The 27,451-nt window shown below is 36.3% G+C and overlaps 1 protein-coding gene across 50 annotated transcripts in view; it reads right to left on the bottom strand.

Annotated features, from left to right (window-relative positions):
* The window catches only part of PTPRD (protein tyrosine phosphatase receptor type D), a 1,031,962-nt gene that overhangs the window by 28,039 nt on the left and 976,472 nt on the right, over window positions 1–27,451 (bottom strand). For all 50 annotated transcript variants that reach the window (XM_085529953.1, XM_085529959.1, XM_085529949.1 and 47 more), the window contains 3 exons: window positions 23,007–23,182; window positions 9,004–9,123; window positions 8,257–8,411 (listed from right to left, as the gene is read on the bottom strand). In XM_085529953.1, coding sequence (XP_085386079.1) covers window positions 8,257–8,411; window positions 9,004–9,123; window positions 23,007–23,182 — 451 coding nt within the window. The remainder of the gene's footprint in view (window positions 1–8,256; window positions 8,412–9,003; window positions 9,124–23,006; window positions 23,183–27,451) is intronic.

The raw sequence follows: 27,451 nt of genomic DNA, 5'->3' as shown, positions 1-27,451 counted from the left end.
TGAAGAAAAAAATCTGTTTCTTTCATACCACAAAGAAGTTATAATGAAAATCATGATTGGTTTTTTTTTTTGTTTTGTTTTGTTTTTCCCTTTTCTTTAAGATATATGTATATAAGGTAAGATAGCTTTAAAATGAGCTTGGATAGTACAATGACATTTTTTGAACAAATATCATCTGCTTTTAAAATTCGGTTGACAAACAAACAATTCAACACTGCAATTCAGGATTCATTTGGAAAAGCAGACATTGAGAAAATCTGATAACAAGTGATAAGACTCTGAACTAAGCCTATACAAGTATATGAAAAATGACTAAAGATAGCTATTCAAGGCTGAATACCGATTGGAAAGCCTCCACTAAAAGATAACAATATGATTTTTAAAGCTGCATTTTACTTGCAGAGGCACAGGGAGATGATTTAAAGAGGCTCTCATACTGATTACTTTAGATGAAAATACAGCCTGTTCAAAGTTAGCCAAACATGCCTTGTAGCCAAGTTGATGCAATGCATTACAGTGTACTGTGTGTCCATGGATATTCCGGAATATACTGTAGGTACAGCTGGGAAATCTCAGAGATACCCCTTTCCAGAATTCAGCAATTGGGTTATAAAAATATTTTCACATTTCCTGCAGATGGCTGGATTCTTTTCTTCCCTTGTAATTTTAATTCAGAATACATTATGGGCAGCTGCTGGCTCTGATAGAACCTAATTGCTCTTTTACTAGACTCAGCTGCAAGCAGTCAGATTTCCTTTTTCTTTGTAGAGTATATTACATATAAACATGGGCGGGGAGAAAAATAACCAATTAACTAAATACATATGGATAAAGTGACTCACTAAAAGAGCTGATCAAATAATGTATGAAACTACAGCTTAGGTCAAAGGAAATTACAGGCCTTGTAGGACATGGTAATGTATATGTGGAAATAATTGTCAGCACAAACATACTCGTAATTTGAGATAACATATGGAAAAGGCACTACTTCTGTTAAAAAAAATCTTGCACAAATTATTACATTTTCATAAAGGGAAAACTATTTCCTTTAGTTTAAAGCCATCATTCCCCAGCATATATGCACAACAGAAACCATTTCCTGCTTCAAACCAAGACAGTTCTCAGTACCTCCAGTATACAACTTATCAAGCAAACCTGTCAAAGTTCGGAGAGTATATTTGCTGTTTAACAAATGGAAAGAAGGAAGGAGAGAGGGAAAGGAAAGGAAAGGGGAAAGGAAAGGGGAAAGGAAAGGGGAAAGGAAAGGGGAAACCTTTAGTAAGGTTGTTCTGTTTCTGTTACTATCAGAAATTGGTATGACACTTGACAGAGAAGTGGTTGACTGCAAAAAATTAGTCCTCTGCCTCCTCTCTCATGTGACTAAGACTGAAACAGGTGAAGACTGTTTGCCATGAAGGATGAACACAAGGGAAGGTTGTAGATGTGTAACATGTGAAGCAAACTTAACAAATGCTCTTTTTTCTTCCTTTCACCCAATGATATTTAGTTAAATCAAGAGACAGGTATTTTAAACAGAAGTAAATAGGTATCAGATGAATGAAACTTCTTGTCTGAGCATAACACATAGACAAGGAAAAAAGTCAAAATAAAGCAGTTTAATTTTGCTATTAAAATATGTGCATCATAAACATGAGAAATAAATATCCATCAGTTTGAGTAGCTGAGGAAAGAATAGAAATTCTTGCAAATCAAGGCTAAACTAGTCACTGGCTGTGTGCTGCTAGGAAGAAATCTTACTGAAACATTTTCCATACTGGTGCTTTATACTTTCCCCTAAAAGTTCCACCATTTGTCATTGTCAGACACAGGATACTGTTCTTGACAGATCACTGATCCTATCTGGTAATGGCATTTACTACATTTCTTTATGGATTTCTGACTTCACCAGAAACAATATCTCGCCCTGTGTAGTTATAGTAGCTTTTTAGGATTTCAAAAGATAATCGAAGCCTGAGTCATGGCACTGGTGATATAATCCCCTGAACCACAGGCTATGTTTCAAAGAACGATGGCTTTATACACACTGGACTGATTTAATCAAAAAGAGTAGAAGTATGTAGTTTATGTTTGAACCCTCACAAAGAAATGCTTCTTTTATTTGTTATTTACTTAGTTCTTGATTTTCACAGAGATCACAGCAATACTTAACTTTTTTTTTTCTTTTCCTTTTTTTCCTTTTTTTCTTTTTCCTGCTAATTACCAGCTGAAGAATGTACTGCCCATAGAACCATTTCAGTTTAGCTTTAGAAGAGGCTGGTTTCTTCTGCAGGACTGGTTTTCGACCAGATTATCATCATACGAAGGATTTCTATAAAATCCCTAGCAAGCATACGATTTTCCTCCTCCTTCTCAAAATAAATAAATAAATAAATTTTTAACAGCAGTGGACAAATGACTGCTAACTTTTGGTCTATGAAATCATATCATAAAGTTCCAGTTCCATAAAAAGAGATTACACTCCCATGGTATTAACTCTGTCTGTAACTCCTGGCATATTTTGTGTAAATTGTATGAAGAGACTGAAGTAAAAAAATAAAATTCTGAACATATTGTATTGTCTGGAGTAACTGAGACTATTAATAAATTTAGAATACAAAGGAAAGCATAAAAGTTTACTGATGGCCTTATTTTTATTTTTATTTTTTAATTCAGCATGCTCACTGTGTTCTTAAAAGAAAGGAATCTAATGAAAGCCTAATCTTATCCCCTTTGATTTCTATATGTGAACTGAGCCTTTGAGAAAAAGTGAGATCTATATCTAACATCCAGAGAAAAAACAGTGTTACAGTGTTATATATAAGGACTGCTCTGAAAATAATGCCTCCTATTTTATTATGCTGGCCTACAAAGTCAGAGGCTGATATTGGTGGTATATTAATAGAGGTTGAACCTTTGCACCAATATTACATTATGTTTTGTTGCTGTGCAGAAGAGCAGTCTGCCACAATGGTGTCTGACATGGAAGTGAATATGAAGCAAAGGTGTGGAACTGAATTCCTTCATTCAGCAAAAATTGTACCCACAGACATTTATCAGTGCTTGCTGAACATTTCTGGAGAACAAACAGCGACTGTGAGCACAATGAGGTAGTGGGTGATGCATTTCAGCAGTGGCAACAGCAATGTGAAAGGCCAGCAAAGTTCCAGACAGCCATACACAGCTGTCACATAAAAAAATGAAGAGATTCTCAATCAGCTCATTCACATGAATTGGCAGATTATAATCAGGGACCTGAGTACAGAGCTGTATTTCAATTTCAATATGTTGGGAACAATGGTAGCAATGTTGGAATATCAAAATGTTTGTACTAGGTGGGAACCAAGAGTGCTCACACATAAAAAAAAAAAAAAAAAAAAAAGGAACACCAATACCAATACAAGGCTAAATATGAATATGACAGCTTCCTGTACCACATTGTTCCCAGTGACAAGATACGGTACCATGACAATAAGACTGATAGAAAACTGCAGCCCATGGAATGGCAACATGTGAATTCAATATCTTACTGCGGGGTAGAGACACAGCCCTCAGCAGGTAAAGTGATGTGCACTGTCATCTGGGACAGGAAAGGGGTGATTCTTCTGGATTTTCTGGAGCATGGATAAATCATCTCTGACTGCTACACTGCAACACTGACTGAACTGATGGCTTGACCTTCCAGAGTCCAGCCAAAGAAGATTTTTTTTCCTTTTGCAACAAGATAACTTTAGGACCCATCCCAGTTTGAAGAGCTTTGAGCAAATTGCCAGGATTGGCTGGACTGTCCTACCACACCTGCTGTATGTTCTGGATTTGACATTTTCTGACTTCCACCTGTTTGGGCTGATGAAAGATGGATTGTGAGGGCAACATTTTCCTAGCAAAAACAGTGCCATAGCAGCTGTGAAACAGTGAGTCACCTCCACTGGAAACAAAAGCACAGCTAATAGCAGAGACTATATTGAAGACTATTGGTTTCCAGCTGAGAATTTGCCCTATTAAGTAGTGCTACTGAGCTCTTTATATCTGTTGTAGTTTCCACAGAAATAAGTAGCAGGCATTACTTTCAGAGCAACCTATTTATATGTATGGGCTACCTTTAATAACTCACAAGGATGTTACACAATCAGCACAGGAAAAACAATAGCCTTCTTAATTTTATGAACTCAATATTAGAATGGATGTAAAGCACAAAAATTTTAGAATATTTGTGACATTAAAGTACTTGTCATACCAAAAATGCCTTTGCTATCTTTTCCTCCCCAAAGCTGTCAGCTGTGTAGGGAATTTAGGTAAGACCCTGAGTTGTTCTCAGGGTAGGGAGAGGGAAGGGATGAGGAAGTCTTTAATATTTTTCAGAATCTTTTGAAAGATTTCTAAATATTTAGAGGGGGATATTTTTTTCCCACACCATGAAAAAGGATTGGCAATCACCTGCAACTTACACACTGCCAGGATTATAAAATGAGCTCTTGTGAGGCGTGCGGAAAATGAATTAAGCAGGTTTAAAAGATACAGGCTTAAAGTAAAACAGTTCACTGTAAAATAATTGTCTCCATTCCTTCTTTCTGATTCTGTCTCTGCCTCCTTCAGACTCTCATTATGAAACACTAGCCAAAAAATTAGGAAAGAATTCTACTTTAAGAAATACAACATACTGCATGTTGTTAATTTTTGAAATTTAACTAGTTTTTATTGTGCTGGTTCTGTTAGTACAGTCAGACATGGAGTTACTTAAAAGTGTCCTTTTTATCTATCTATCTATCTATCTATCTATCTATCTATCTATCTATCTATCTATCTATTTCTATTTACAATAGCAGCATTAACAACAGATGCAAAAAATTCACTAGATATCTTAAAGATATGCTCATTGGTGCTGATATGATAGAGATTCAAACATAACAGTAATGCACTCACATGTTAAGATTTTACTTTGTGTTACTGAACCAACTACTACTGTGATATTTTGAAAACACCAGGGCATAAAACTCCAAAAACCCTGCAGTGCTGTTTTATTGTGATCTGATTAGCACCTGCTTGCCTGCACTAATCCTACTTCAAACAGAAACGTGTGCTTACTCCACTATTATTAGACCATACATTACAGGCTCTCTATTGCAGACTCATAGGATTTAAGACTGATTTTTCATTAAAGAAAAGCCTTTTTTCTTAGATCTGTTCTGCAAATCAGACCAAGTCATTCTGAGGCTGCAGTTGCATTGTGATGCTACTAAATTATGTGCAAAGGGAATAATAAGAAGAAAGCTTTATCTGGCATGTCCAACCCACAGCTTGTGGGGTGCATGTGTCTCAGCTCAGCCTGTCTCATGTGGCAGCCCCCAGCCCCACACTACAGTGGTGGTGGCTCTTCCACACTGAGTGGCCCAGACAGATTTACTACCAGCTTATGCATTTGTAGAGCATGAATACATGAATTAATAGGAAATAGGAAAAGAATTCCTCAACAGGCATCAAATCATAAACCAAATCTAAAAGATCAAATAATAAAAATTACCAATTTAGCTGAGATTTCCATAAATAAGCAATAACAGAGAAAAGAATTATTTATTGATGCCACTAAGTGATATATTTCATTTAATCTTTCCAACTGTCTTGCTGTATGACTCTTAACAACTTATTTGACTACTGCACTGAGAGAATTTAGATAATTATGTCAACTTATCCAAGGAGGTGATCTGAAACTGCCAGTATGGATTCATCAAGTACATACTGTACCTGATCAATCTGGTTGCCTTTTTTGATGGAGCAATGACATCAACAAATGAAGAACAACTGATATAATCTATCTGGACTTCTGAAAGGCCCTTAATATATCACATCATATCCTTTTTTCTAAGTTGGAAAGATACGGATTTGAAGGGCGGGCCATTCAGTAGGTAGGAAATTGTTTTGAAGCATGGTAAACAGCTCTGTCCAGGTGGATGCCCATGATGACTGATGTTCCCTGCGGTTCCATCTTGGGACTGATGCTCTTTAACATGTTTATCAGTGACATAATACGATGAGTTTGAGTGCACCCTTAGCAACTTAACAGATGATAGCAAGCTGAGTGGTTCAGTTGATAAAATAGAGCTAACAGATGTGAACAAAGAGGCTGGAGTTTGAAAGATGGGCTCATGTGACTCTAATGAGAGAATGAGGCTGTTGGTGTAGTCTACCTAGACTTTAGTAAAACCTTTGACACTGTCACTTATGTTATTCTCCTGGAGAAGCTAGCAGCCTGTGGCTTGGTCAGGTACACTCTTTGATGGGTAAAGAACAGGCTGGAGGGTTGAGCCCAGAAAATGGTGGTGAACAGAATTAAATACAACTGGAGACTTATCATGAGTGGTGACCCTCAGGAGCCAGTAATGAGGTCAGTCCAGTTCAATACTTTGTTTTACAACCTGGACAAGGGGGCTGAGTACACTATTAGCAAGTCTGCAAATGACACCAATTTGGCAGGAAGTGCTGATCTGCCTGGAAGTAGGGAGGCCCTATGGGGAGATCTGGACAGGTTAGATTGCTGTGCTGAGGTCAGTGGGATGAAGTTCACAAGACTAAGTGCCAGTCAGTATAGTTTCGCCACAACAAACCCAGGCAACGCTACAGGGCTGTGGCAGAGTAGGTGGAAGAATGTGTGGAAGAAAGGACCTGAGGATGTTGGTTGATTCTCAGTTGTACATAAGGCAGCAGAATGCTTGGGTGGCTAACAGGGCCAGTGGCATCCTGGCCTGTACAAGAAATAGTATTGCCAGCAGGAGCATGGAAGTGATTTCCCCTCTGCACACAGTTCTGGTAAGACTGCACATTGAGTACTGTGTTTATTTGAGCCCCTCACTACAAGAAAGACATTAATGCCCTGAGGATGTCCAGAGAAGGGCAACCAAGCTGGTGAGGGGTATGGACCCCTTATAAGGAACAGCTGAGGGAGGTGGGATTGTTTATTCTAGTGAAGAGGAGGCACAGGGGAGCTCTCTACAGCTACATAAAAGGAGGCTGAGGCAATGTGAGGGTCAGCCTCTTCTCCTGTGTAGCTAGTGATAGGACTAAAGGGAATTGGCTCAAATTGCACCAGGTTGTATTCAGGTTGGATGTTAGGAAAAAAATTCTTCTCCAAAAGAGTGGTTAGGTGCTGGAACAGTGTGCCTTGGGAGGTGCTGGAGTAACCTTCCCTGGAGGTTTTCATGAAACTTTTAGATTTTGTACTAAGGGGCATGATTTAGAGAGGAAATATTGGTGGTAGCTGGATGGTTGGACTGGAAGATCTTGGAGGTCTTTTCCAACATTTGTGATTCTATGATTCTATGATCTTTAGGATTCCTTCCAACATAAGCTGTTCTATGATTCCATGGCAAAATAAAGCCTACAAAAATCAGTAATTTTATGAATTCATTTTGAATGTTACAACACAATAAGTTGTTAATTACCATTGCATAGTTCCAGTCTGAGTGGATTATGACAGATTCTGAAAGGTTACTTGTATTCTATCAGCATTTGTAAGTGTATGCTGCTAATCTTAGTATGATTCTATGAATTGCTAGCAGGTTTGCTCTTGTCAAAGATTTTCAAAGGTTTCCCTTCTCCTTTCTTCAGTTTCCTTGCTAGCAAATGATTAAGAGAAGTTGATGGTGCTCTCTTTTAAAGTTTATTAATAAATTGTAGTGTCCCAAATGTTTTGCTATTTTCTAAAATCATGGATCAATCCTTTCCCAGGAACTGAGTTCAGCCTGTTCTCCATATATGGCTTTTGCTATTCCATGTCCTCACAGTTCTCAAGAATTTAGCCTTGAAAATGGATCAAAGTTTCTACCTATTATCAGTAAAAGTTACAGTTCAACATTCTTAATTTTCATGTTATTTACTTTCCTATACAATGTAAGACATAATTTCAAAAGCTGTTTTATTTTTCAGAATATGTTTTCTTCAATATGCAACCTCTTAAACCAACAGGATCTTCTCCTCTTCTCATACCACCTTCTGAAAAACGGATACTTTGTATCTATACAAATATAGCTTAGAGTCACCTGTTCACTCTGCAGAAATTCAGATATTCTAAAATTAATTTCTCTTGTACAAATCAAAGGAAATATTTTCAGCCTATCTAACTTGGCATTGTCATACTCTGTTCTCTGACTTTCAGTGTAACTACGTCTTTGACAAACTCAGAAGTCCTTAAAAATGAAGATCATGTTTTCATCTGCAATAAACCAGAAAGTGATAATATTGACATAAAAGACATTTTGTGTTTACCTGCAATGCACAACCATCGGACCAGCATCAGGTGGGTTACAGGTCTTGACACGTCTCAGGAAAGCTAAAAATGGTGTTGGGTGTTCTGGAACACCATGATCAGGCCAGGCAGTGAATTGGAATTGCCTCACTTCCCTTTTCTCACTTGAACCATTCTAAGAAATGAAATGATTATTATTATTATTATTTACAAAATTGCCATTTTATGTGATATGAGCATCATTAAGTCAAACACTTGGAGAATAATACATACCAGAGAAGACCATTTGAATCAAATTTGTTACTGGAGAGAAACTGAGCTCAGGCTATGGAGTTGTGGAGGAAGAAAATAGGTCTTATATTCAAAACTGACTAAATTGACTAAAACAATGTATGACCTTTAATCATAATGCACAGCAATTAATCACAACAAGATCCAGTACTTCAGTTAATATTTCATTTAGTGAAGTGATGAATAAAGGGATTTCTGTATTAATCTTCAAAACTCCATGCTGGAATATGAATATATGCTGACAGTAGAAGTGTTTCATTGTTCAGTGATGCTAGGGGGCAAAGAGAGAAGGAGGAGATGAGAATAAAGAGAAGGAGAAAAAGAGGAGGGAAGGCAGGAAGAAAAATTAAAAAATAGAGAAACGCAGTAGGTGGAGGACATAAGGAAAAAGAGGGAAGGAAAAGAAAAAGAGAGGTGAAGGGAAAGGAAGAGAAGGGAAAGCAGAGAGGGAAAAGGAATACAAAGAAAATACATACCTTGTAAAGTGCAAATGTACGAACACAGTATGTTGCCAATTCAACTGTGTCTAAAAGGGTCACTTGGATGAGTCCATACGTTTCTGTGCCTCTGCTTGGCCAGTATTGATCACATTTCACCTGTAGTGAAAAACATACAATTCTTTAATACCATAAAACTATCATTTGTTGCATGCCAGAGTGTTTAGCACTATAGGGTTTCAAAATGTAAGGAGTTAAAATGTTTAATAACAGCTATGGATTCAACACAAGAAGCTTATTTGTTTTTCCACAATAACTGTTTTTCTGACAGTGAGTCTTATAATATTTTCTTCTACAATGGGTATTTATATATTTATATATTCAGAGGATGGTCAAAAGTACCAATATGTGTACATACACCAAAGAAAAATCAATTTATAATAGACCAAAAAATGACCTAATTAACTCCCCTTTAACAGATTAGAATTTAATAACATTGTAATCTAGTGAATGTAGATACACAAGTTTTTGAATACTTGTCATATTTAATCTATTTCATGTCAGTCTCAAAACATACAAAGTATTCCTCTGATGCTAATATGATGGTTCCTCCAAACATAATGCCTACTATTGTTTCCATGGAAAATACAACACATTCAAAGAGCACGATATTATGCTTTGATGGAGCAAAATCTCATCTGTATAACACTACTCTTCAACACATTGCTATTAGCTATGCATTTTTTGCCAGTGATGAACAAAAGCCTGCATACTGTGACTGTAAAAATATGCAAAGCAAGGTGGCACACTGCCGCTGTTGCCACTGCTGAAATGCACCACACACTACCTCACTGTGCTCATACCCACTGCTTGGTCTTCATAAACATTCAGCAAGCATTGATCAATAGATGCATTTTTTTTTTTTCACTTGGAGGAATTCAGAGACACACCTTTGCTTTATATGCACATGCATGTCAGACATCATTTTGTCAGAATGCCCCTCTGCTGACGTCTGTCACATGGCAACAAAATAATATTGGTGGGAAGGCTCAACCTCTATTGCCATACCACCACCATCTGCCTCTGACGCTGTGGGCCAACATAACAAAATAGGAGGTACTATTTTTGGAGCAGCCCTAACACGAAATACATTTAGAATGTTCAGAAATACTGAATTTATTTGAAAAATAATTTTAGAGCACAGATTAAAAAAAAAAAGTACCGACAACAGGTAAGTGTATTGTGAAAATACAATTTCCTTCTCCACTCAGTGGTATAATGCATAAAACAAAATTATGTTTGTAAGAACTTAAAAAATACTGTGTGACATTATATACTGATAATATACTGTTTCATTCAACACATTTTAAAAGATACAGGGCATTTCATTCAGAGAATTCTCCATTTTAAAACACTACAGATTACAGTATTAACTAGCTGAAACAATTCTGCATAAGATAATGCAAAAGAGACCATATCCTTACAATCTTTTCTGAGACTGAATAAGATTTTTAGTATTTATGATGAAAGCTATTAAGAAAAAAAATGAATGCAGGATATCTAATAAATTCAAAGAAGATGCTACAAATAGTACAAGGACTAAACAAAGATATTTAGGGTTCGCTGGCACATACATTATACTGAGAGTGTCAGTTTGTCTGTAACAATTTCCTATCAATCAGAAGAGAAAAATGTATTCTCAGTTCAGTAATAATACTTTATAATTGTTCAGTGTCTTAATTAATCACTCCAAGCCAAATTCATATAAAATTTAATTGATAATAGATCAATCTGTAAGAAAGAATAGAATACTGCACAGTATTTCTGATAACAGTGTGAATTCTCTTGCTGATCCCTGACAACAGAAACAAACAAGCTAAAAAACAAACAAAAACCTGATGTTTCCTCAATATGGGAAAAAAAAAATAAAAAAAAATCACATCTTTTAAGCTGATGTGTTCTCTTGTTTTGCCACTCCACCCACTAGTTATTAAAAAAGACTTAGCACATTTTCAACTTCCCCATCCCTAACTAGTTTTTTTCTTGCAAATTATATTAGTTGTGGATTAGAGAGCACAGACTAACAATGGTTCACAAATCACATTCTGACAAGAATATAATCAGAAGAAAAATACAACAGGCAATGAAGTGCTGATGAACATTAATTAGTCACATGATGTATTAGACGAATGTGCGCTTTTTGGGCTGTGACGAGATAGGTCCATCCCCATACCATCAAGATATATGATGTATATGTTTCCAGTGGGCGTACACGAAGGGCATAGGGTATATATATGTGTGTTAGCTTCAATAAATTGCCATTTTACTGCTCACCATATTGGTGTCACCTCAGTAATTGGTCAAGCTGCAAGCTTCCAGAGAACACGGACAAGATAAAGGTAACAGTCATATCCATTTAAAAAAATGTAACTACTTTTTACAGGATGTGGTAGTTCAATGTATTGCTAAGGTTTACTGATACTAATTTTTGCTTGAAAATGAGATTAACAGTGAGATTAACAGTTAAAATGAGATTAACACTATACAGGAATGTGCATACATGGGAATTAGGTAAGTACTCCCTTATACCATTGACTGAAAGAGCAATTACTGAGTATATCATGAATTTCAGTGATAAATTTTGCAGGATTCCTAATACTAAAAAAAGACACTGCAGCCTACTCATTTCACTTTACCATTAGTATAGATACTGTGTAACTTAGCTGTATTTTAGCCAGAAATTTGTGTTTTATCTCCTACAAGAAGACATTTTATATATATATATATATATATATATATATATTTAATAGCAAAAGTTTTGTTATGCTCTTAGCAGAACTAACTAGCAGAAACTTTGAAAGTTGTGTGTTCTCCAAACACAACACTTGCTAATGAGTTTCCGTTTGTGACAGTACTGGGGAGGTATTAAGGACAGACACCAGGAGCACGATAATCTGACGTTAAACATTTACCCAGAAAATTGAAGAAGATTTATCCTCATAGAATCACAAGGTTGGAAAGAAACTTTAAGAACATCTAGTCCAACCATCTTCCCTTTACCATACCTACAGAAAACCCCTAAACCATAACTTATAGCTCCCTATCCAGATGCTTCTTGAACTCTGCCAGGGACAGCGACTCCACCACCTCCCTGGGCAGGCTACTCCAGTGCCTGACCACTCTCTGAGAAAAAAGTTCCTTCTTATGTCCAGTCTAACTCATCTGATACAACTTGTGGCCATTGCCTCATGTCCTGTTTGTTGCCTGGCAGAAGAGGACAAGCCCCTTCTCATCACAACTTCCCTTCAGGAAGTTGTAAAGTGCAATGAGGTCTCCCCTGAGCCTCCTCCTCTCCAGGCTAAACAATCCCAGCTCCCTGAACTGCTCTTCTTAAGATTTGTACTCCAGACCCTCAGTAGTTTTGTTGCCCTTCTCTGGACATCTCTGGCCTCAATGTCTTGTACAGAGGAGCCAAAATCTGAACACAGTTCTCAAGATGCAGCCTCACTAGAGCTGAGTACAGAGGGATGATCACCACTCTGGTCCTGCTGGCCACACTATTTCTTACACAGGCCAGAATGCCATTGGCCTTCTTGGCCACCTGGGCACACTGCTGGCTCATGTTCAGCTGAGCACCAACCAACACTCCCAGGTCCCTTTCCTCTTCACAGTCATCCAGCCACTCTGCCCCAAGCCTATAGCACTGCATGGGGTTATTGTGGCCAAAGTGCAGGACCTAGCACTTGGCCTTGTTGAACTTTTTCAAACTACGCTATTTGAAAGTGGGAACTATTAAAATAAGGATCAATTTTTTTAAAAAGAAAAACCGATTTTGGATTGATACATCTGGATTTTCTAGAATAGCATATGAGGTATTTGTTGATGGAATTATATCCTTTACTCTTGCTGCCTCTTGATTATTCCCAGGACAAGAAATCTTTAAGGATGTGTTCTTTTCTGCCCCCCAGATTTTTGCTGATGTGATCGCAACACAGTATGAAGATTCCTAACAATATATCTTTGTAAAAGATGAAAACAACACTTTCTATTAGCATTCTCAGGAGAAAAGAAACAAATCATCGAGACAATCAACTGTTATGACACTATTATCTAAGAAGGAGTTCCTGCTAAATGTTTTATCCCGATTTTTCAAGAGCATACAATTACAATCCCAGCCTGCACCTCTTAAAGTAGGTTTATTTTCAGGTTATAAATTAATAATTTTTATTTTTATTTTATTTTATTTTTTTCCAGAAAAATAATTCTCAACCCCCCTGGGTCACCCAAGATGTATTATGAAATGTTTACAAATCTATTTTTCAAACATGATTGCTAGATGTATTTTAATTTAGCTCTCTGGACCATGCTTAAGATGTTTCTGTTAAGGGGAATGTCTTCCTTAATTGTATATGTGGTTTGGAAACCTGACAATTTGAATAAGGAAAGGAATAGTGACATTTAATTGCATTCTCCCAAAGAAATGCAGACTAGGGAGTTAATTTATTTTCAAACTAATTTTGCAACAAAATTTTGGCAAACTTCATAGTCTTCATCCTCCTCTTTCCCACTCAGTTTCCAGTGAGAGATTTTTTTGCCATCTTGACTCTACACAAATAAATAAAATAGCTTTCCCCAGTAATTTTCTAATGCTCTCTTGCCTGCCACTGTAGGTGGCAAGAAAAATGAAAGACTCACATTAGCATGAAAAAACTCACTGTAAATTTTGAAGAGTAATTAAATTGCAAATAATGACAAAAATACCACTTACTACTATCTTCCCTATCTGATACTGCTTAATTGCCATATATGAGCTTTCATTACTTCAGCTCTCAAAAGACTTAAAAATATATTATAAAATCTTGCATATATCATAGTAGTAAACACAACTAGAAGACATAACTAATGACAACAACATTCTTGCAGCCCGCTTCTCAAACATACACATATTTTCTTTCTTAACAACTCTTAATTGCAGATCACCTTTACTTTTTGTGGAGGTTTGAGCATTCCCTGAAAGCAAAGGTGAAAGCAAGTGTAAATGCATTCTTTTCCATTAAGGATGAGAATGTAGAGGCCATTTCAAACTTGAGGGGCTAAACTAGTTTCCAGAGTATTAAGAATGTTTGTGGGTATTTACACTTTGACAAGTTACACACAACAGCATGTTGCATCAACAGAGCTGAAGAAAAGTTATTTCCATTTGAACATATAAGTACAAACAATCCTGGCAGTCAAGGGCAGAAAAATAATATTCCAGTACAAAGTTCCATCAATTTGACTGAAAAATCCTTTCAGGTGAATCTTAAAACACAAACTGTTACAGACCATCTGAGATTATAAGGTAGAAATGCAGTTCAGGGAAGATAGAGTAAATTAATAATAGGCAGATTCATACAGTGTATTCCTTGTTGAAAGCATATGAATTATGTTAAATCTGAAGCAACAAAAAACAGTAATATGTGACAAAATTTTTCCTTTGGTTTGCATAATAATAACCCTTTACAGAAAGAAGTGTCAGAGGTCATTTTCAAAAGGTCTTTCTTCAAAAAGATAATACCTCCTTTTTCTGAAAGAAAATATCTCTTTTACTCCTTTCTGGCTCAAATCATTCTATGATTCTATAATGCTGAATTATAATAGCACTGGTCCAATAGAAAAGTGGTACTGGTAGTTGCTGATGAAAACTGCCTTAAATGCTAAAAGGCTAGCTCAGTGCCTCAGACATTTCAGCTAGTAATCTGACTGCAAGCAGTTGCTATTTAAAGTAGTTGTGCTTTCTGCAACAATGCTATGGTATGTAAGTATCAGGATGATCTGAGTCTAAATATCACAATCACACTGGTGTGACAGACTGTAATACAAGGATTCAACAAGAAAAAACAGAACAAAACTTCCACATTTTGAAGGCCATTTTAGTATAAGATTTGGCCATGTGTCATCCATTCACTTTTGTGCAATACTAAATGGCAGATTAAAATTTGAAAGTCCTATGAGAAATATGTTTGAAGAAAAAATAGTCTATGGTTTCAGATTTTGGTTTGAAGAAGGACCAGATTTAATAGAGTTCTAATTTTTGAAAGAACTGAACACCTTTTCCTTGGATGACAGAACTTCTAAGCCTCACCAAGTGGATTCCCAAAACAATTATTTGTTTCTAAACATTTTTGTTCCAAGAATCTTTTATTTTTATTTTTTTTCCTACTGCAGAACAGAGATCAATGGTATACAGTGATCTTTAATATGGATTTATAGTGGATCACAGAACCACAGAATCACAGATTTGAATCCCTACGGTACCTGCAAATGAATAGTAGATTCAGTAGAATCTGCTTTGGCTGGGGGGTTGGACTCGATGATCTCTAGAGGTCCCTTCCAACCCCTACAATTCTGTGATTATCCATATTAAAGATCACTGTTAAAGATCACTAAAGATCACACATCAAATCCATATTAAAGATCACTGTATACCATTGATCTCTGTTCTCCAGTAGAATAAATATATACATAAATATAATATTACAGGATACATACCTGCAGGAGAGTACAGACAAAGATGTCACCCTACAATCTGATTCACTGTTAGCATTCACCTGGACTGTGTACTTAGGGTTTAAAAACTGAGCACTTTTGCAGAGCAGCACAATCCTGTCAAAAACCTTAACTACATTAGCCTCAAAAAAATTCTAAACAACTTAGAAACAACATAAATAAACCATATCTATTCATAAGAAATAAGAAAGGGTAAAAGGAAAACAGCAGGACTGAGTGAGAATATGGTCATCAAAATGATAGGGTAAACAATCAGAGGCTAGAGCACTCCTCATATGAAGAAAGGTTGAGGGAATTGGGCTTGTTTAGCTTGGAGAAGGGAAAGCTGCAGGGAGACCCCACTGCAGCCTTCTCTTCTCCAAGCTAAACAAGCCCAGTTCTCTGCAGGGAGACCCCACTGCAGCCTTCCAGTACTTGAACAACTTGAACAACTTCTTACAAGCAGTGGAGGGACTGACATTTACATGATCGGATGTAAAGGCACAGAAACAGGTTGCTTAGAGAATTTGTTGGTACTGCGTCCCTGGAGGCATTCAAAGCCAGATCAGATGGGATCTTGGGGAGCCTGATCTAATGGTTGGCTATTTTATATTATACAATACTAAAGCTAATTGATTCATAGCAAACTTCTGTTCTTTAGTTAAAATCTGCAAATGTACAAAACAGTAGATTAGCTGTTAACACTGAAAGGTAATTGATAATTAAAAAGATGACTCATCTTCATCTACGCAAGCCAACAAGAGCAGAGAGTTAGTGAATTTACCTTGAATGATGAGTCTGTGAAATGGTTTAAGTACAGCTAGAATTTCCAAAAAGGTCTTGAAAAGGTTTATATGAAGTAAACTTAGAGAAAATAAGGAATGGGCTGACTACTTTTACGCATTATTCTTTTCCTGATCACTGTGTGCAGCCTGAATAATTCTTTAACTGAAAAAATAAAAATAAAAATAAATAAAAAATATCATATTAAAATATGAAGAATATATTATTATTCAATTATATTTATTATATTATTCAATATACAATTATTCAAGGGTACTGAAGATTTTCTATGGGCCATACTAGAGAGTCATCTCTTTTAGCTGATGTGAGTACTATGTAAGAAACAAATAAAATAAAAAAAATAATATAAAACATCTGAGCAAAGTTCTGTTCTTCTCACAATTCTTTGTTCATTTGAAAGCTAGGAGTAAGTAGATGAGAAAAGATGAAAATGAGAAACAGAAAACTAAAGAATAGATTAAAATTTAAGAGGCATTAAAAGCTGTCAGCTTCAAATTTGATTTTTGAATGGAACTTCTAGTCATGGTGTTTTCTAGTGCTAGTTTAATATATGGATAAAGCTGTTAACCTCACAAATGTATTTCATGCATTCCTGTGAGATTTCACATTCTTGTGAGACTGATCAGAAAAAGCATCCCAAAAAACATCTGTTATCAACATGACCCTCTCAGACCATAGCCGTATTAACTTCCTCAGAAAATAGTAAAAACTTTGTAATTGCTGGCAAATTTAAATCAGAATGTTCTCCTTCAGGAGTACTTGTCTGATGAGAATTGAATTTGAACATGTATTTTTCATTGCAAATACCAGTCTTGAGTCCTTCCATATAATCAGGCAAATAAGAAAATTTGATGTTACTTTTTTTTTCCCCCCCTAAATAACATTGAATTAAATCATTAACATTTTGTAGCTTGAGATTCTTCAGTGGTACAGTGCTATATGGCACAGAGCTAAAACAAAAACAAATTAATACCTGCATTAAAAAAAAAATACACTGCATTTTTACATTTATTAGGAAAGCTTATAACTCAGAATGTTAATGACCATACTCTATATGTGTCCCTCTATTTGCAATAAGAAAAAAAGATTGTGTGAGGTAGTACTTTATGTCTTACCTCAAGCACAAAGCAAATGAATGAAGCAAATAAATTCAAATTACAAACTTACAATATAGTTTTCATTAAACTCATTGCTGTACATGCCTCAGGAAAATATTATTTTCCAGAAAATTGCCAGTTTATCCTAAAGCAAAGAGAAACAATTTCATTTATGGGCAGAGCCATAATACAAAAAACTTGGTGGTGCTTTGACAAAAAACTGTCGCTGTAGCAGGTACTGCTGTATCTATTAAAGTAAGGCCCTAATGTAAGCAGTTCTTGACAGCTTGAAGAGACTGCAGAAAGCATCCTCCATTCATGATGTTATATTTTGAAAGTTCTTTCAATAGTATAAAATAGATAATCTTTCCTGCAAAGTTGATTTCTTACTCCTAGAACCCCATAAGAAGGGAAAACTGTTGATTGGCATCATATTTTTAACAGCTTTTAATGTACTGGAAGGCTTACACATATTCTTTCACTGTCTACTGTATAAAACAAAACCAATTATTTCTGACTTCCCCATATATAATTACTCCAACCTCTTTCAAGATTCTCTGTAATTTACCAATAGCTTTTGACACAAAACAATCATCCTGTATGTGCTCAATTTCAAATGCATATAACCAGACAAAGACTGATAAAATTGCTTTTAGTCTGTGTAGTAGTATTACAAAATTTTTGTTATCATTGTATTAACCCTACATACAGGATGGTATTCTTACGACTCTTATGATCAATAATACAACAGTTGGAGTTTTAGCTGAGGCTCCTTTAAATAACACTTCCACCTGAATTGTGCTCTGAAGAATGGTCTTTATACTTTATTGATGAGTATAGTTTATGTTATTATATATCCATGATTAGATGATTGTAGTGGCACTGCGTGAATTAAGCATCTGATTGACTGCTTTTAAATGAAAGCTGAGCACATATACATATATATCATATATATGTAGGTTGCTCTGAAAGCAATGCCTCCTATTATTTCTATGGAAACTTACAAAGAGCACAAGTACACTATTTGATAGAGAAAATTCTCAGCTATGAAGCGGTGTTTTTTTCACCATCAACACCACCATCAGCTATGTATTTTTGCCAGAGATGAACAAGAGCCTGCAGGTCACGCATGTAAAAACATGCACCTATGGAGGTAATATACTATTGCTGTCACTACTCCTGAAAAGCACCTCACACCACCTCACTGTGCTCCTCCCACTCTTTGGTTTCCATAAATGTTCAATTAAGTCCCAGTAAACTCCAATAAGTGCCACTTTTACTGCCTGAAAGAATTCAATGAAACCTTCACTTCATATACAATTCTGTGTTAGAGTCCAAATTGTCAGACTACCCCTCTGCTGCTGTCTTTCACGTGGCGACAACATGTATTGGAATACTGGCATGTGATGAAATACTGACAAGAAAGCTCAACCTCCACTACCATGTCATCAACATCTGTCTCTGTTGTTGTGGGCCAGCATAGTAGAATAGGAGGCATTAATTTCAAAGCACCCCTCATGAATTATGTGCATGATAGCTGAAAGATGGAGCTGACTTTCAATAATCTGGCTTTTGTCAAGCAAGATTCAGGTGATGACATTTGAAACAAAACTGACAAAGTGTGAAAGGTAGTAAATTAAAGATCATCTCTTCTCCTAAAGCTTTCTTACAGATGAACAAGCAAACTATGGATTCACTGTAATATCTCCAGTCGATAAACTCAGCTGTGAAATATGTGCATTCTCAAACCCGAAGACAGTCAGACATCTAACGCATGCTAATGAACCAAATTTGTTTCTGTGGATGCAATTAAAATCCACAACTTTATCTACTCTGTCCAGGTTAAAAATACTGATATGTCATGGTTTTGTAATTTTGTAATTTTGCTATCAGTATTCCATATGATAACATCATGTAAAGCATGGATGATTTTGCCAAATGTGCAGTTCACAGAAGAAGACTACATATCCCAGAGAACATCACGGTCAGGGATAAGTCACAGCACCAGGACATTATATAATTTCGTTCCCAGGCTGGAGTTCGCTCTCTCGAACATCTCGGGGAGTGGGAAGCGTTCCAGCAGTGTCACCTAGAGTTCATAGTAGGCCTCTTGGTTTTTGGGGACTCTCTCTCTCTGTTTCATTCTATTTATTAGCCTCAATTATATTATATTATATTATATTATATTGTGTTATCTTGTATTCCAATATCATATTTAGTAAAATAAGTTTTCCTCCTTAGATTGCTGCTGTTTTTATCATATTCCCCTTTTTTTCCCTTCCTTTCCAGTCCGGGGGGGGACCCTATGGGGTGGCTTTCCCCTGTCACGGGCATAGGTAAATCTAGGTAACCTGTGACAAAGCCGCAGGACTATATAATGAAAAAAAGCAACCTAAAACAAAATGATGACTCAAAGATGGAAAGTAGGTGAAGTCCCAGAGAGAAATGATTTTACCTTGAAGCAAGAATAATGATCAGTCTTGCAAGACACAAAAGGAATCAAAGTTGAACCAAAAGAAGAAGAAAAATTAAATTAGCAATGATCTTCATCTTTAAAGTTATACAATTGTGTTTATATTTCTTGTATGAAATTTCACTTCTATCCTGCTATAAGAAATACACTATATTAGAACATGAGAAAAAATAACAACAAAATCTTTTCACCACATATTTTTCCTAAGCAGATTTTCCCATTGCTCCTTCAATATCAATATCATTAATTGCATTACTTGAACTTATTTTATTAAGAAAAGAGGTAACCTGTGTGCCATGTTTACAGTGCCACAAACTCCATGGGAGTTAGACTGGAGCTTTATTTATGCATTATACATGCTCTCTAACAATATACATTGAGTACATAAAATTCATATCACCTGTGAACACAGAACTAGCTAAATTATGCACTAAGAAAACATAAATACAAGCACTGAATGAACAGGCAATCCATTGACTAGACTGTCTTGTCTCTCATTATGCTCAAGGAATATATTGCTGCTGAATGCTAATCACTTCTGGAGGTGATTGCTATTCTGATCAGTGGTTTTTAGAGTGCAGTCAGCAAACGGGAGATTTAGTTTAAAAGCCTGCTAAGCAATTATTGAGAGGAATGAGTGGAATTTCATTTACTTACATCAAAACATCTTTCTAGGCAATGGCTGTCTGTGGCCTGCAGTATTAAGATAAAGTCTCAAATATTTAAATACACCTTCTGAAATTAACTGCTTATTAGGATCAGATTTTTTTTCCTCAGCATTGATACCATTTGCAGCAACATTATTATATAAGAAGCAATTAGTGAAGAAATGGGCAGAATTTCATTTGCTTGGTTCCAAAGAACTTTTAGTACCTATACTAAGGACTGTAATCTCCAGATAAAATGTAACTTTCTGATAAAATCACTCTGCTATCTACTAAATGCCAAAATGTACATCCATGTATATGCAGAAAGTGGTTCCATAATTAAAAGCATATACATTACTTGACCTGAAAAAGAACTACAAGAACTACCTTATTAGAAGGAAAAAAAAAAAAAAAAGGTGAAATTTTAAGAGGGTAAATATATATGTACTTCAATAAGCCTCAGTAATGAATGACTATAGCCAAGAGATTCAACAATCGTGTAATCACTGCAACTACACGCATCTAAGCACATGAAGAAAACAACAGTGACTACGCATTACATTCCCTCCTGTTCCAAACATACATGCAGAAATACATCATTTTAAAATGGAAATCATCCATGAGTTGCTGAAATATCAGCTATTTTCCACTTACAGATCTTTCATTAATTTTAAAAATTTTCTGAATGATAAATCTTCTCTCCTCTTCCCTAATTTCTTTATCTCCTTTATGAACTTTCTATATATGTTGCCCAGTGCCCTTGTTTCCTTTGCATCTTGTATCTCTAAGGGCCTTCCATTTACAGTCTTTTATCCTGCCTCCCACTTGCTGGTCCCTTTCACAGACGCTCCCATGTAACCCAGGACCTCTGTGGCAGAATTATTCCTGTGTTAACACTCATGCTTGTTGTTCAGCTGTTGGCATTTATATTACTTGCAAATCCTGATTCTTTTTAGCAGTTTCCCATGGGAAGTGATTGCTACAGATGTTGGAATCACCCTTTTCTTCTCACCTTCTGTGATTTCTACGTTTGGCAACAGCTTCTGCTTTATACTGTGGGGCCCACTGATGTGTTTGCAGGAAGTTCAGCAGTAAACCTCACATGTAGAACCTCCTCCAATCAATGCACATCAGCATTAACAGCACCATATGCAGGAGCAATTAATGAGGAGCTGAAATTTGTCTTGGCATAACATACAGAATTATTTTGGGGAAAAAAAAATTCTGACTACTTTCTCTTTTCTTTTTCTTTCTTTTCCTTTGCTCCCAGAAACATCTACCATTAAAACTAACATATGCCATGAAGTATGGACCTTGCTAATAAATCTTCCTGCCACAATGCTCTGTTGCTGCCCTTTCCATCATTTCATCTTTATACTTTGTATACAAGAAAACCACCTATTTTTTATTTCCCCTTACATTATAGTAATATCCATTCATCACTTCTATTATTAAATACCTATATGTTTTAGTCTTTTGCTTACCTAATTTTTATCTTTTAAAATTTTAAGTATTTTGAAGCATCACAGATAATTTTATATTCCATTACTGCATATGTTATTTATGTTTTCCTTGCACCCAGAATGTGCTAAAATAACATTCTTATATTTTTAATCAAACCCAAATCTTCAGTGATCAGAAGTGTAATGTATATCATACAAAGCTGAAAATTGAGTGCTCTTGACATACATGAATTTCCTTATCACAATATGATACAATTATATTCTTGATATTACAGAACAAATAGCATTTTCAGTCTTTCAGTCACCTTCTAATGCTTTCAGATGACTGAAGAACAAAAAAAATCAATGTGGATTAATAGATGTCAAGATTTTCAGAGCATTAAAATCCTACCAAATAAATGGTGTGATTCTGCAATTTCACAGGTGGAACTAGTATTTCCTATGCAAGTGATTTTTGTAGTTTGGACACATCTAAGCAGTGGTTACCTGAAGAAAATATATACTTTGGAGAAGTATGCTTAGAAGAGAATATATACTGGAGGCAGACTAACACATATGAAACAAAGAAAAATCTTACCTGACGTGATTTATTGTATAATCTTTTGATTTCTGTTCGAAGAAACCCAGTTCCAAAACCCCTGGCATTGTTCAGGATACCTCCCACTACAAAATTTTGCTAACTCCTCCATTTAGCTGGCATTGAACACCTCCATGGACAGGGCATCCACAACTTCCCTGGCCAATACTTTTTCAATACTTTGACGCCCACGTAGTGAATAATTTCTTTTTTTTGTATCTCATCTAAGTCTAATCTCTTTTAGTTTAGTTTACCCTTGGTCCTATCACTGCTCTCTAATGAAGTGGACTTTCCCATACTTCCTGTAGTGCGCTTTAAAATACAGGAAGGCTGCTGCAAGATCTCTCCGGAGTTTTCTCTTTTCTAGGCTACACAACTCCAGCTGTATCAGCTTGTTTCTCAGGTACAACATCATTGATTTTGCATTTTGCTGTACGTATATGTTTTCCTTACCCTGGACCTCTCCTCCAGTTTTGTCATCATGACAACAGTTGCACCACGTTGCTCCCACATCATTCTCCAAAAGTCTCCAAAGGTTTCTGGCAATGCCCCTTGTGTTGCTATATATGCATTCTGCTTTCTGTATCCATCTATGTAGTTGGCGTTGATATAGTCACTGCCTGGTATGCCTGCAAAGAAAGAAGAGTGAACATACTGGACAGCATTTCTCCAGAGTCCTACTGTGCAAGAGCTAAAAGTCCTGCTGGACCACAGAATCTGAGAGCGCTGTATATTATGTAGTACAGTCTCAAAGTCTCGTGCGGGTTGGAAGGAACCTTAGAAATCATCAAGTTCAACCCCCAGGATTTGAGCTTCCTGTGTAACAGAGCGGCACTTCTACGACTTGTGCCACAGGGGGGATTCGAACCCGGGTCTCCGGTGTTGCAAGCGGCATTCCTACCACTGCGCCACCAGACATAGGTTCCTGTAAGTTAGTGCGTGCAGTTCTTGGGATGAATAGTATGATATTCTCTCTGGGAATATCCATTCTTTTAAATTAAATTAGCCAATTTGATAAGGAAGTAATAAGTCTGAAAATATGTAGCAGAGGGAGAAACCTGGGATTGTAAATAGCAGTATGGACAAGCTGGTTTGACAGTGCCTGCTGTCACCTACTCACATGGAATCCTCTCCCTTGACCAGGCAGGGCAGACTCCCCACCAACACCCTGAGTAAGCTTCAGTCAGCTCTCTCACTGAGCTCACTGCATTTCTTTCAAATATAGAAAAAGAGTTAATGTTGCCAGATTATTAACATTACTGACATATGCTTTTTTCCCAGTAAACAGGAAACAAAGTAGCTTTATTTTAACAAATAATAGCAAGGAAGTAAAGAAACTGGAATCATCTGTACAGTGTGTACCTGAAATATAGACATCCACAAGCCTGAAATTAAATACCTGAAATGGAGGCAGAAGCCAAGAGATACTTCCACACTGGACCTATACTTTCATTCACCTGAGACTCTGGTATATTGGTCTAGACTTACAGAGAGACTTCAAGTATGTCTACAAGAGCCCTCGGCAGGTAGGCACTTGCTCATTTTGTCCACGTGATGCTGAGCTAGTTCTTGGTCATTAGCTACTTCAGTGAGATCATGATTGCCATGGCAGTTCTGAGAGATGGGTCATAAAATGCTGTATTGTAACAACAGGTTACAAAATGTATGTTAATGTAATTAATAGAAGATACTTCCCCTATGTATAAAAAATAATGGCCTATGTTTGCACAGCCAACCTACCACATCCAAGTCTACAGTCCCAGGATATGGAACAGTTTGCATCGTTTCATAAAGCAGTTAGGGTGATACAAACTCTCTGACTTACTATAAAGCTGTGACTATTTTCACTTCACAAGCAATATTTCACTTCACAGAGAAAAAGCGTCTCTTTTGACATGAATCAAAAGTTGCTGAATAAGTTCAGTGGAATGTTTCTCAAACTTTCTGTTGAGTGCTTAACTTCCAAAATTATTCTGATCTGTTATCATCTGCTGGTGCTCCCAATCTAGGAATGATCAAGAATATGCACTCCAGTCTTACCTGACAAACATACATCTGAAAATATCATCCAAAATAATAAAAGAAATGGAGTGGACAGTAGGTAAACTGTTTCAGAATGCTTCTTCTACATACTATGCCTGATCCAAAAGTAATGCCTCCTATTATATAATAATCTCAGAAAGTGATTTTAGAGTTACGGCAGTAGAGGCTGAACCCGCCCATGAGTATTCCATTACATTTTGTCATTACATGACAGATGGCAGCAGAGGGCCAGTCTGACAGAATGGCTTCTGACATGGAAAATGTATGAAGTGGAGGTCTGGAATTCAGTTCTTCCAGGAGGAAAAAACGGCACACATTAACATTTCTTGATGCTTGCTGAACATTTCTGGAGACTGAACAGTGGATGTTATCATAGCGAGGTGGTGAGTGGTGAGACCCAGCAGAGGCAATAGCAGTGTGAAAGACAAGCCATGATTTGACTTTCTGTGCTATTAAAGGAAAAACCTGACAAAATGTTTTAGAGCAAGAGAGACTTTACAGCTTCAGGGGCACAAGAGAGACAACAAATGGCATTCCTCAGGAAAGATGCATGGATGGACACAGGAAGACTGGCTGACTGTGATTAGAAGTGACTGAAAGTCTCTTCTGTGAAAAACATAGAATAAAATGTATCACCTTCAAAATTTAGAGTCTATGGCTGAAAAGTATGTCTTAGTGCCATCAAAGGTTAAAGTTGGAGTTCAAAAGCCTCACTCTTGAAAACTTTAATTTTTTTTATACAGCAGTTTTTATTGTAGAAATTGGAATTAATGGCTTAGAAAATACAATTTCTAGGCACAATGCCATATTTTCTTCTCTTATCAAGATAATGAAACATTTTTGCACAAAACAGATGAAAAAGAAAAATTAAGCCAACAGGAGAAATCTACATCAACTGGGTATTATTACCAAAGGAACTGAGAAAGCTGGTAAGAAATGTTTTCTGCATAAATTAGAATTTCATTATGATGTCTGGTATCATACTTCGAAGCATATGTTATAAATAAAAGTCCAAAGAAAAAAGAAAAAGAAAAATAACACTTTGTAAAGTGGCTAAATGATCTTCTGGGAAAGCTGTCCTCTAGAGCTGATACCGCACAACTCAGCATGAAAATTAAGCATAAGAAGTATTGCAAACTGTGCACTAAAGAATGATCTTAATAAATATTATCAGCCAATGTTGCTGGTATTCAATGTAAATAATTCCAAAATTTCTAAAATTGTTAATGCTCACTAACTTATATTACACTTGTCAATAAATCATATTGAAATAAATAACTTCTAAGTTAAACATAATTATTTAAAATAGAAGGAAGACCATTTTCCAGGGGGTGGATCACTTCCACCATGGAAACAGGCTGGCAGAGCTGGGGCTGTTCAGTATCTTCTGGGGATGGGGGGGGGGGGGGGGGGGGGAGGGGAACAACAATTAAGGGGATAAATGCTTTAGCAGGTTAGGACATTATGACAAGGGGAAATAGTTTAAGAGTGGAGATTTAGACTGGATAAAAGGAAGAAGCTTTTTTTATGACAAATGGTGAGGCACTGGAAGAGGCTGCCCTGAGATGTGGTGAATGCTCCATCCCTGGACACATTCAGCATCAGTCTGGACCAGGATCTGAGCAACCTGATCTAGCTGTGGATGTTCCTGTTCACTGCAGGGAGGTTGGACTGGATTATCTTTAAGGGTCCCTTCCATCTCAAATGATTATTTGATTCCATGAAATAAAGCTAGCTTTCACATTATAATTCATCATAAATGCAAGAAAGATAATCAAGATTAATAATTACAGGTGTTTTCAAAGAAGTTTTATACACAGTTAGGTTAAATGGACTTTTCAACTTGGTTTCAGCACTTGCCCTACCAAAAGAAACAAAATGTCTTACATGTTCTTTAGTCAGAAAAATCCTTTTACAACATAACTGCATTATGGTGCATCAAAAGAATATTGCCGGGATATGAAAAGGAAGGTCTCTTCACCACAGTACATGAGTAATATCTCATGGCTCAGCTCATTCATTTCAAGGAAACAACAACAACAACAAAAGAGTTAGCTTCTACTTAAACAATATCCACTCTGTGAAGATTTTTGTCAAGAGTTCTCACCAGGACTCTACAGAGTTACACTCCTACTAAAATCAAGAGAATTCCCAGCACTCAGGTCCATTTTGTTTTCTTTGTTCCTTTAGTATTACTCTTATGGTTGTTTTTTTGTTTTGTTTTTTTTGGGGGGTTTTTTGTTTTTTGTTTTTTTGCATCAAGTTTCTTCATTGCAGTCTACATGCATGATCTCAGTTTTGCATCATGTTCTGAATTATTTTCATTTTCTGTAATACCATTTTCCTGTTCTAACTTTCTGTCTCACACTTTGCCGCACTGGTTTTTCCTTTATCAAACATGTAGTAACAACTTAAAAACACAAAGCTTTCAAGAGAGGCTATGCTATCCTAAGGGGTTTAATGAAGTGTGTACAGTTAAAAAACAAAACAAAACAAAACAAAAACAAAAACAAAAAAAAAACATTTACCAAACCTAAACATCTGTAAATATCTACACTAACCAAGTGGAAACAATTATCAAAGAAAAATAAATATTAAAATGTTATTTTTTGGTGTGCCTTTTCTGCTCATAAACTCATTCTGTGCTGAGAAAGCTGAACAATTCTCTGTCAAGTTCAATAGTGAAAAAAATAAAAACATAAAAAAAAAAATCACATGGCAATGATTTTCACTGCAGTACACTGCAAACCTTTGTAAGTTGCCATAACCGGAAGGACATACTAACATGTACAGAGGAAATTGCCATCTTTACTTAAATTTGGATGTAAAAGTTAAAAGAGATCATTTCCACGAAA

Source organism: Coturnix japonica, chromosome Z, assembly GCF_054131305.1.
Source record: "Coturnix japonica strain WE chromosome Z, WE-NBRP24, whole genome shotgun sequence".
NCBI lineage: Eukaryota > Metazoa > Chordata > Aves > Galliformes > Phasianidae > Coturnix > Coturnix japonica.
This window is presented reverse-complemented; position numbering and strand designations above follow the sequence as displayed.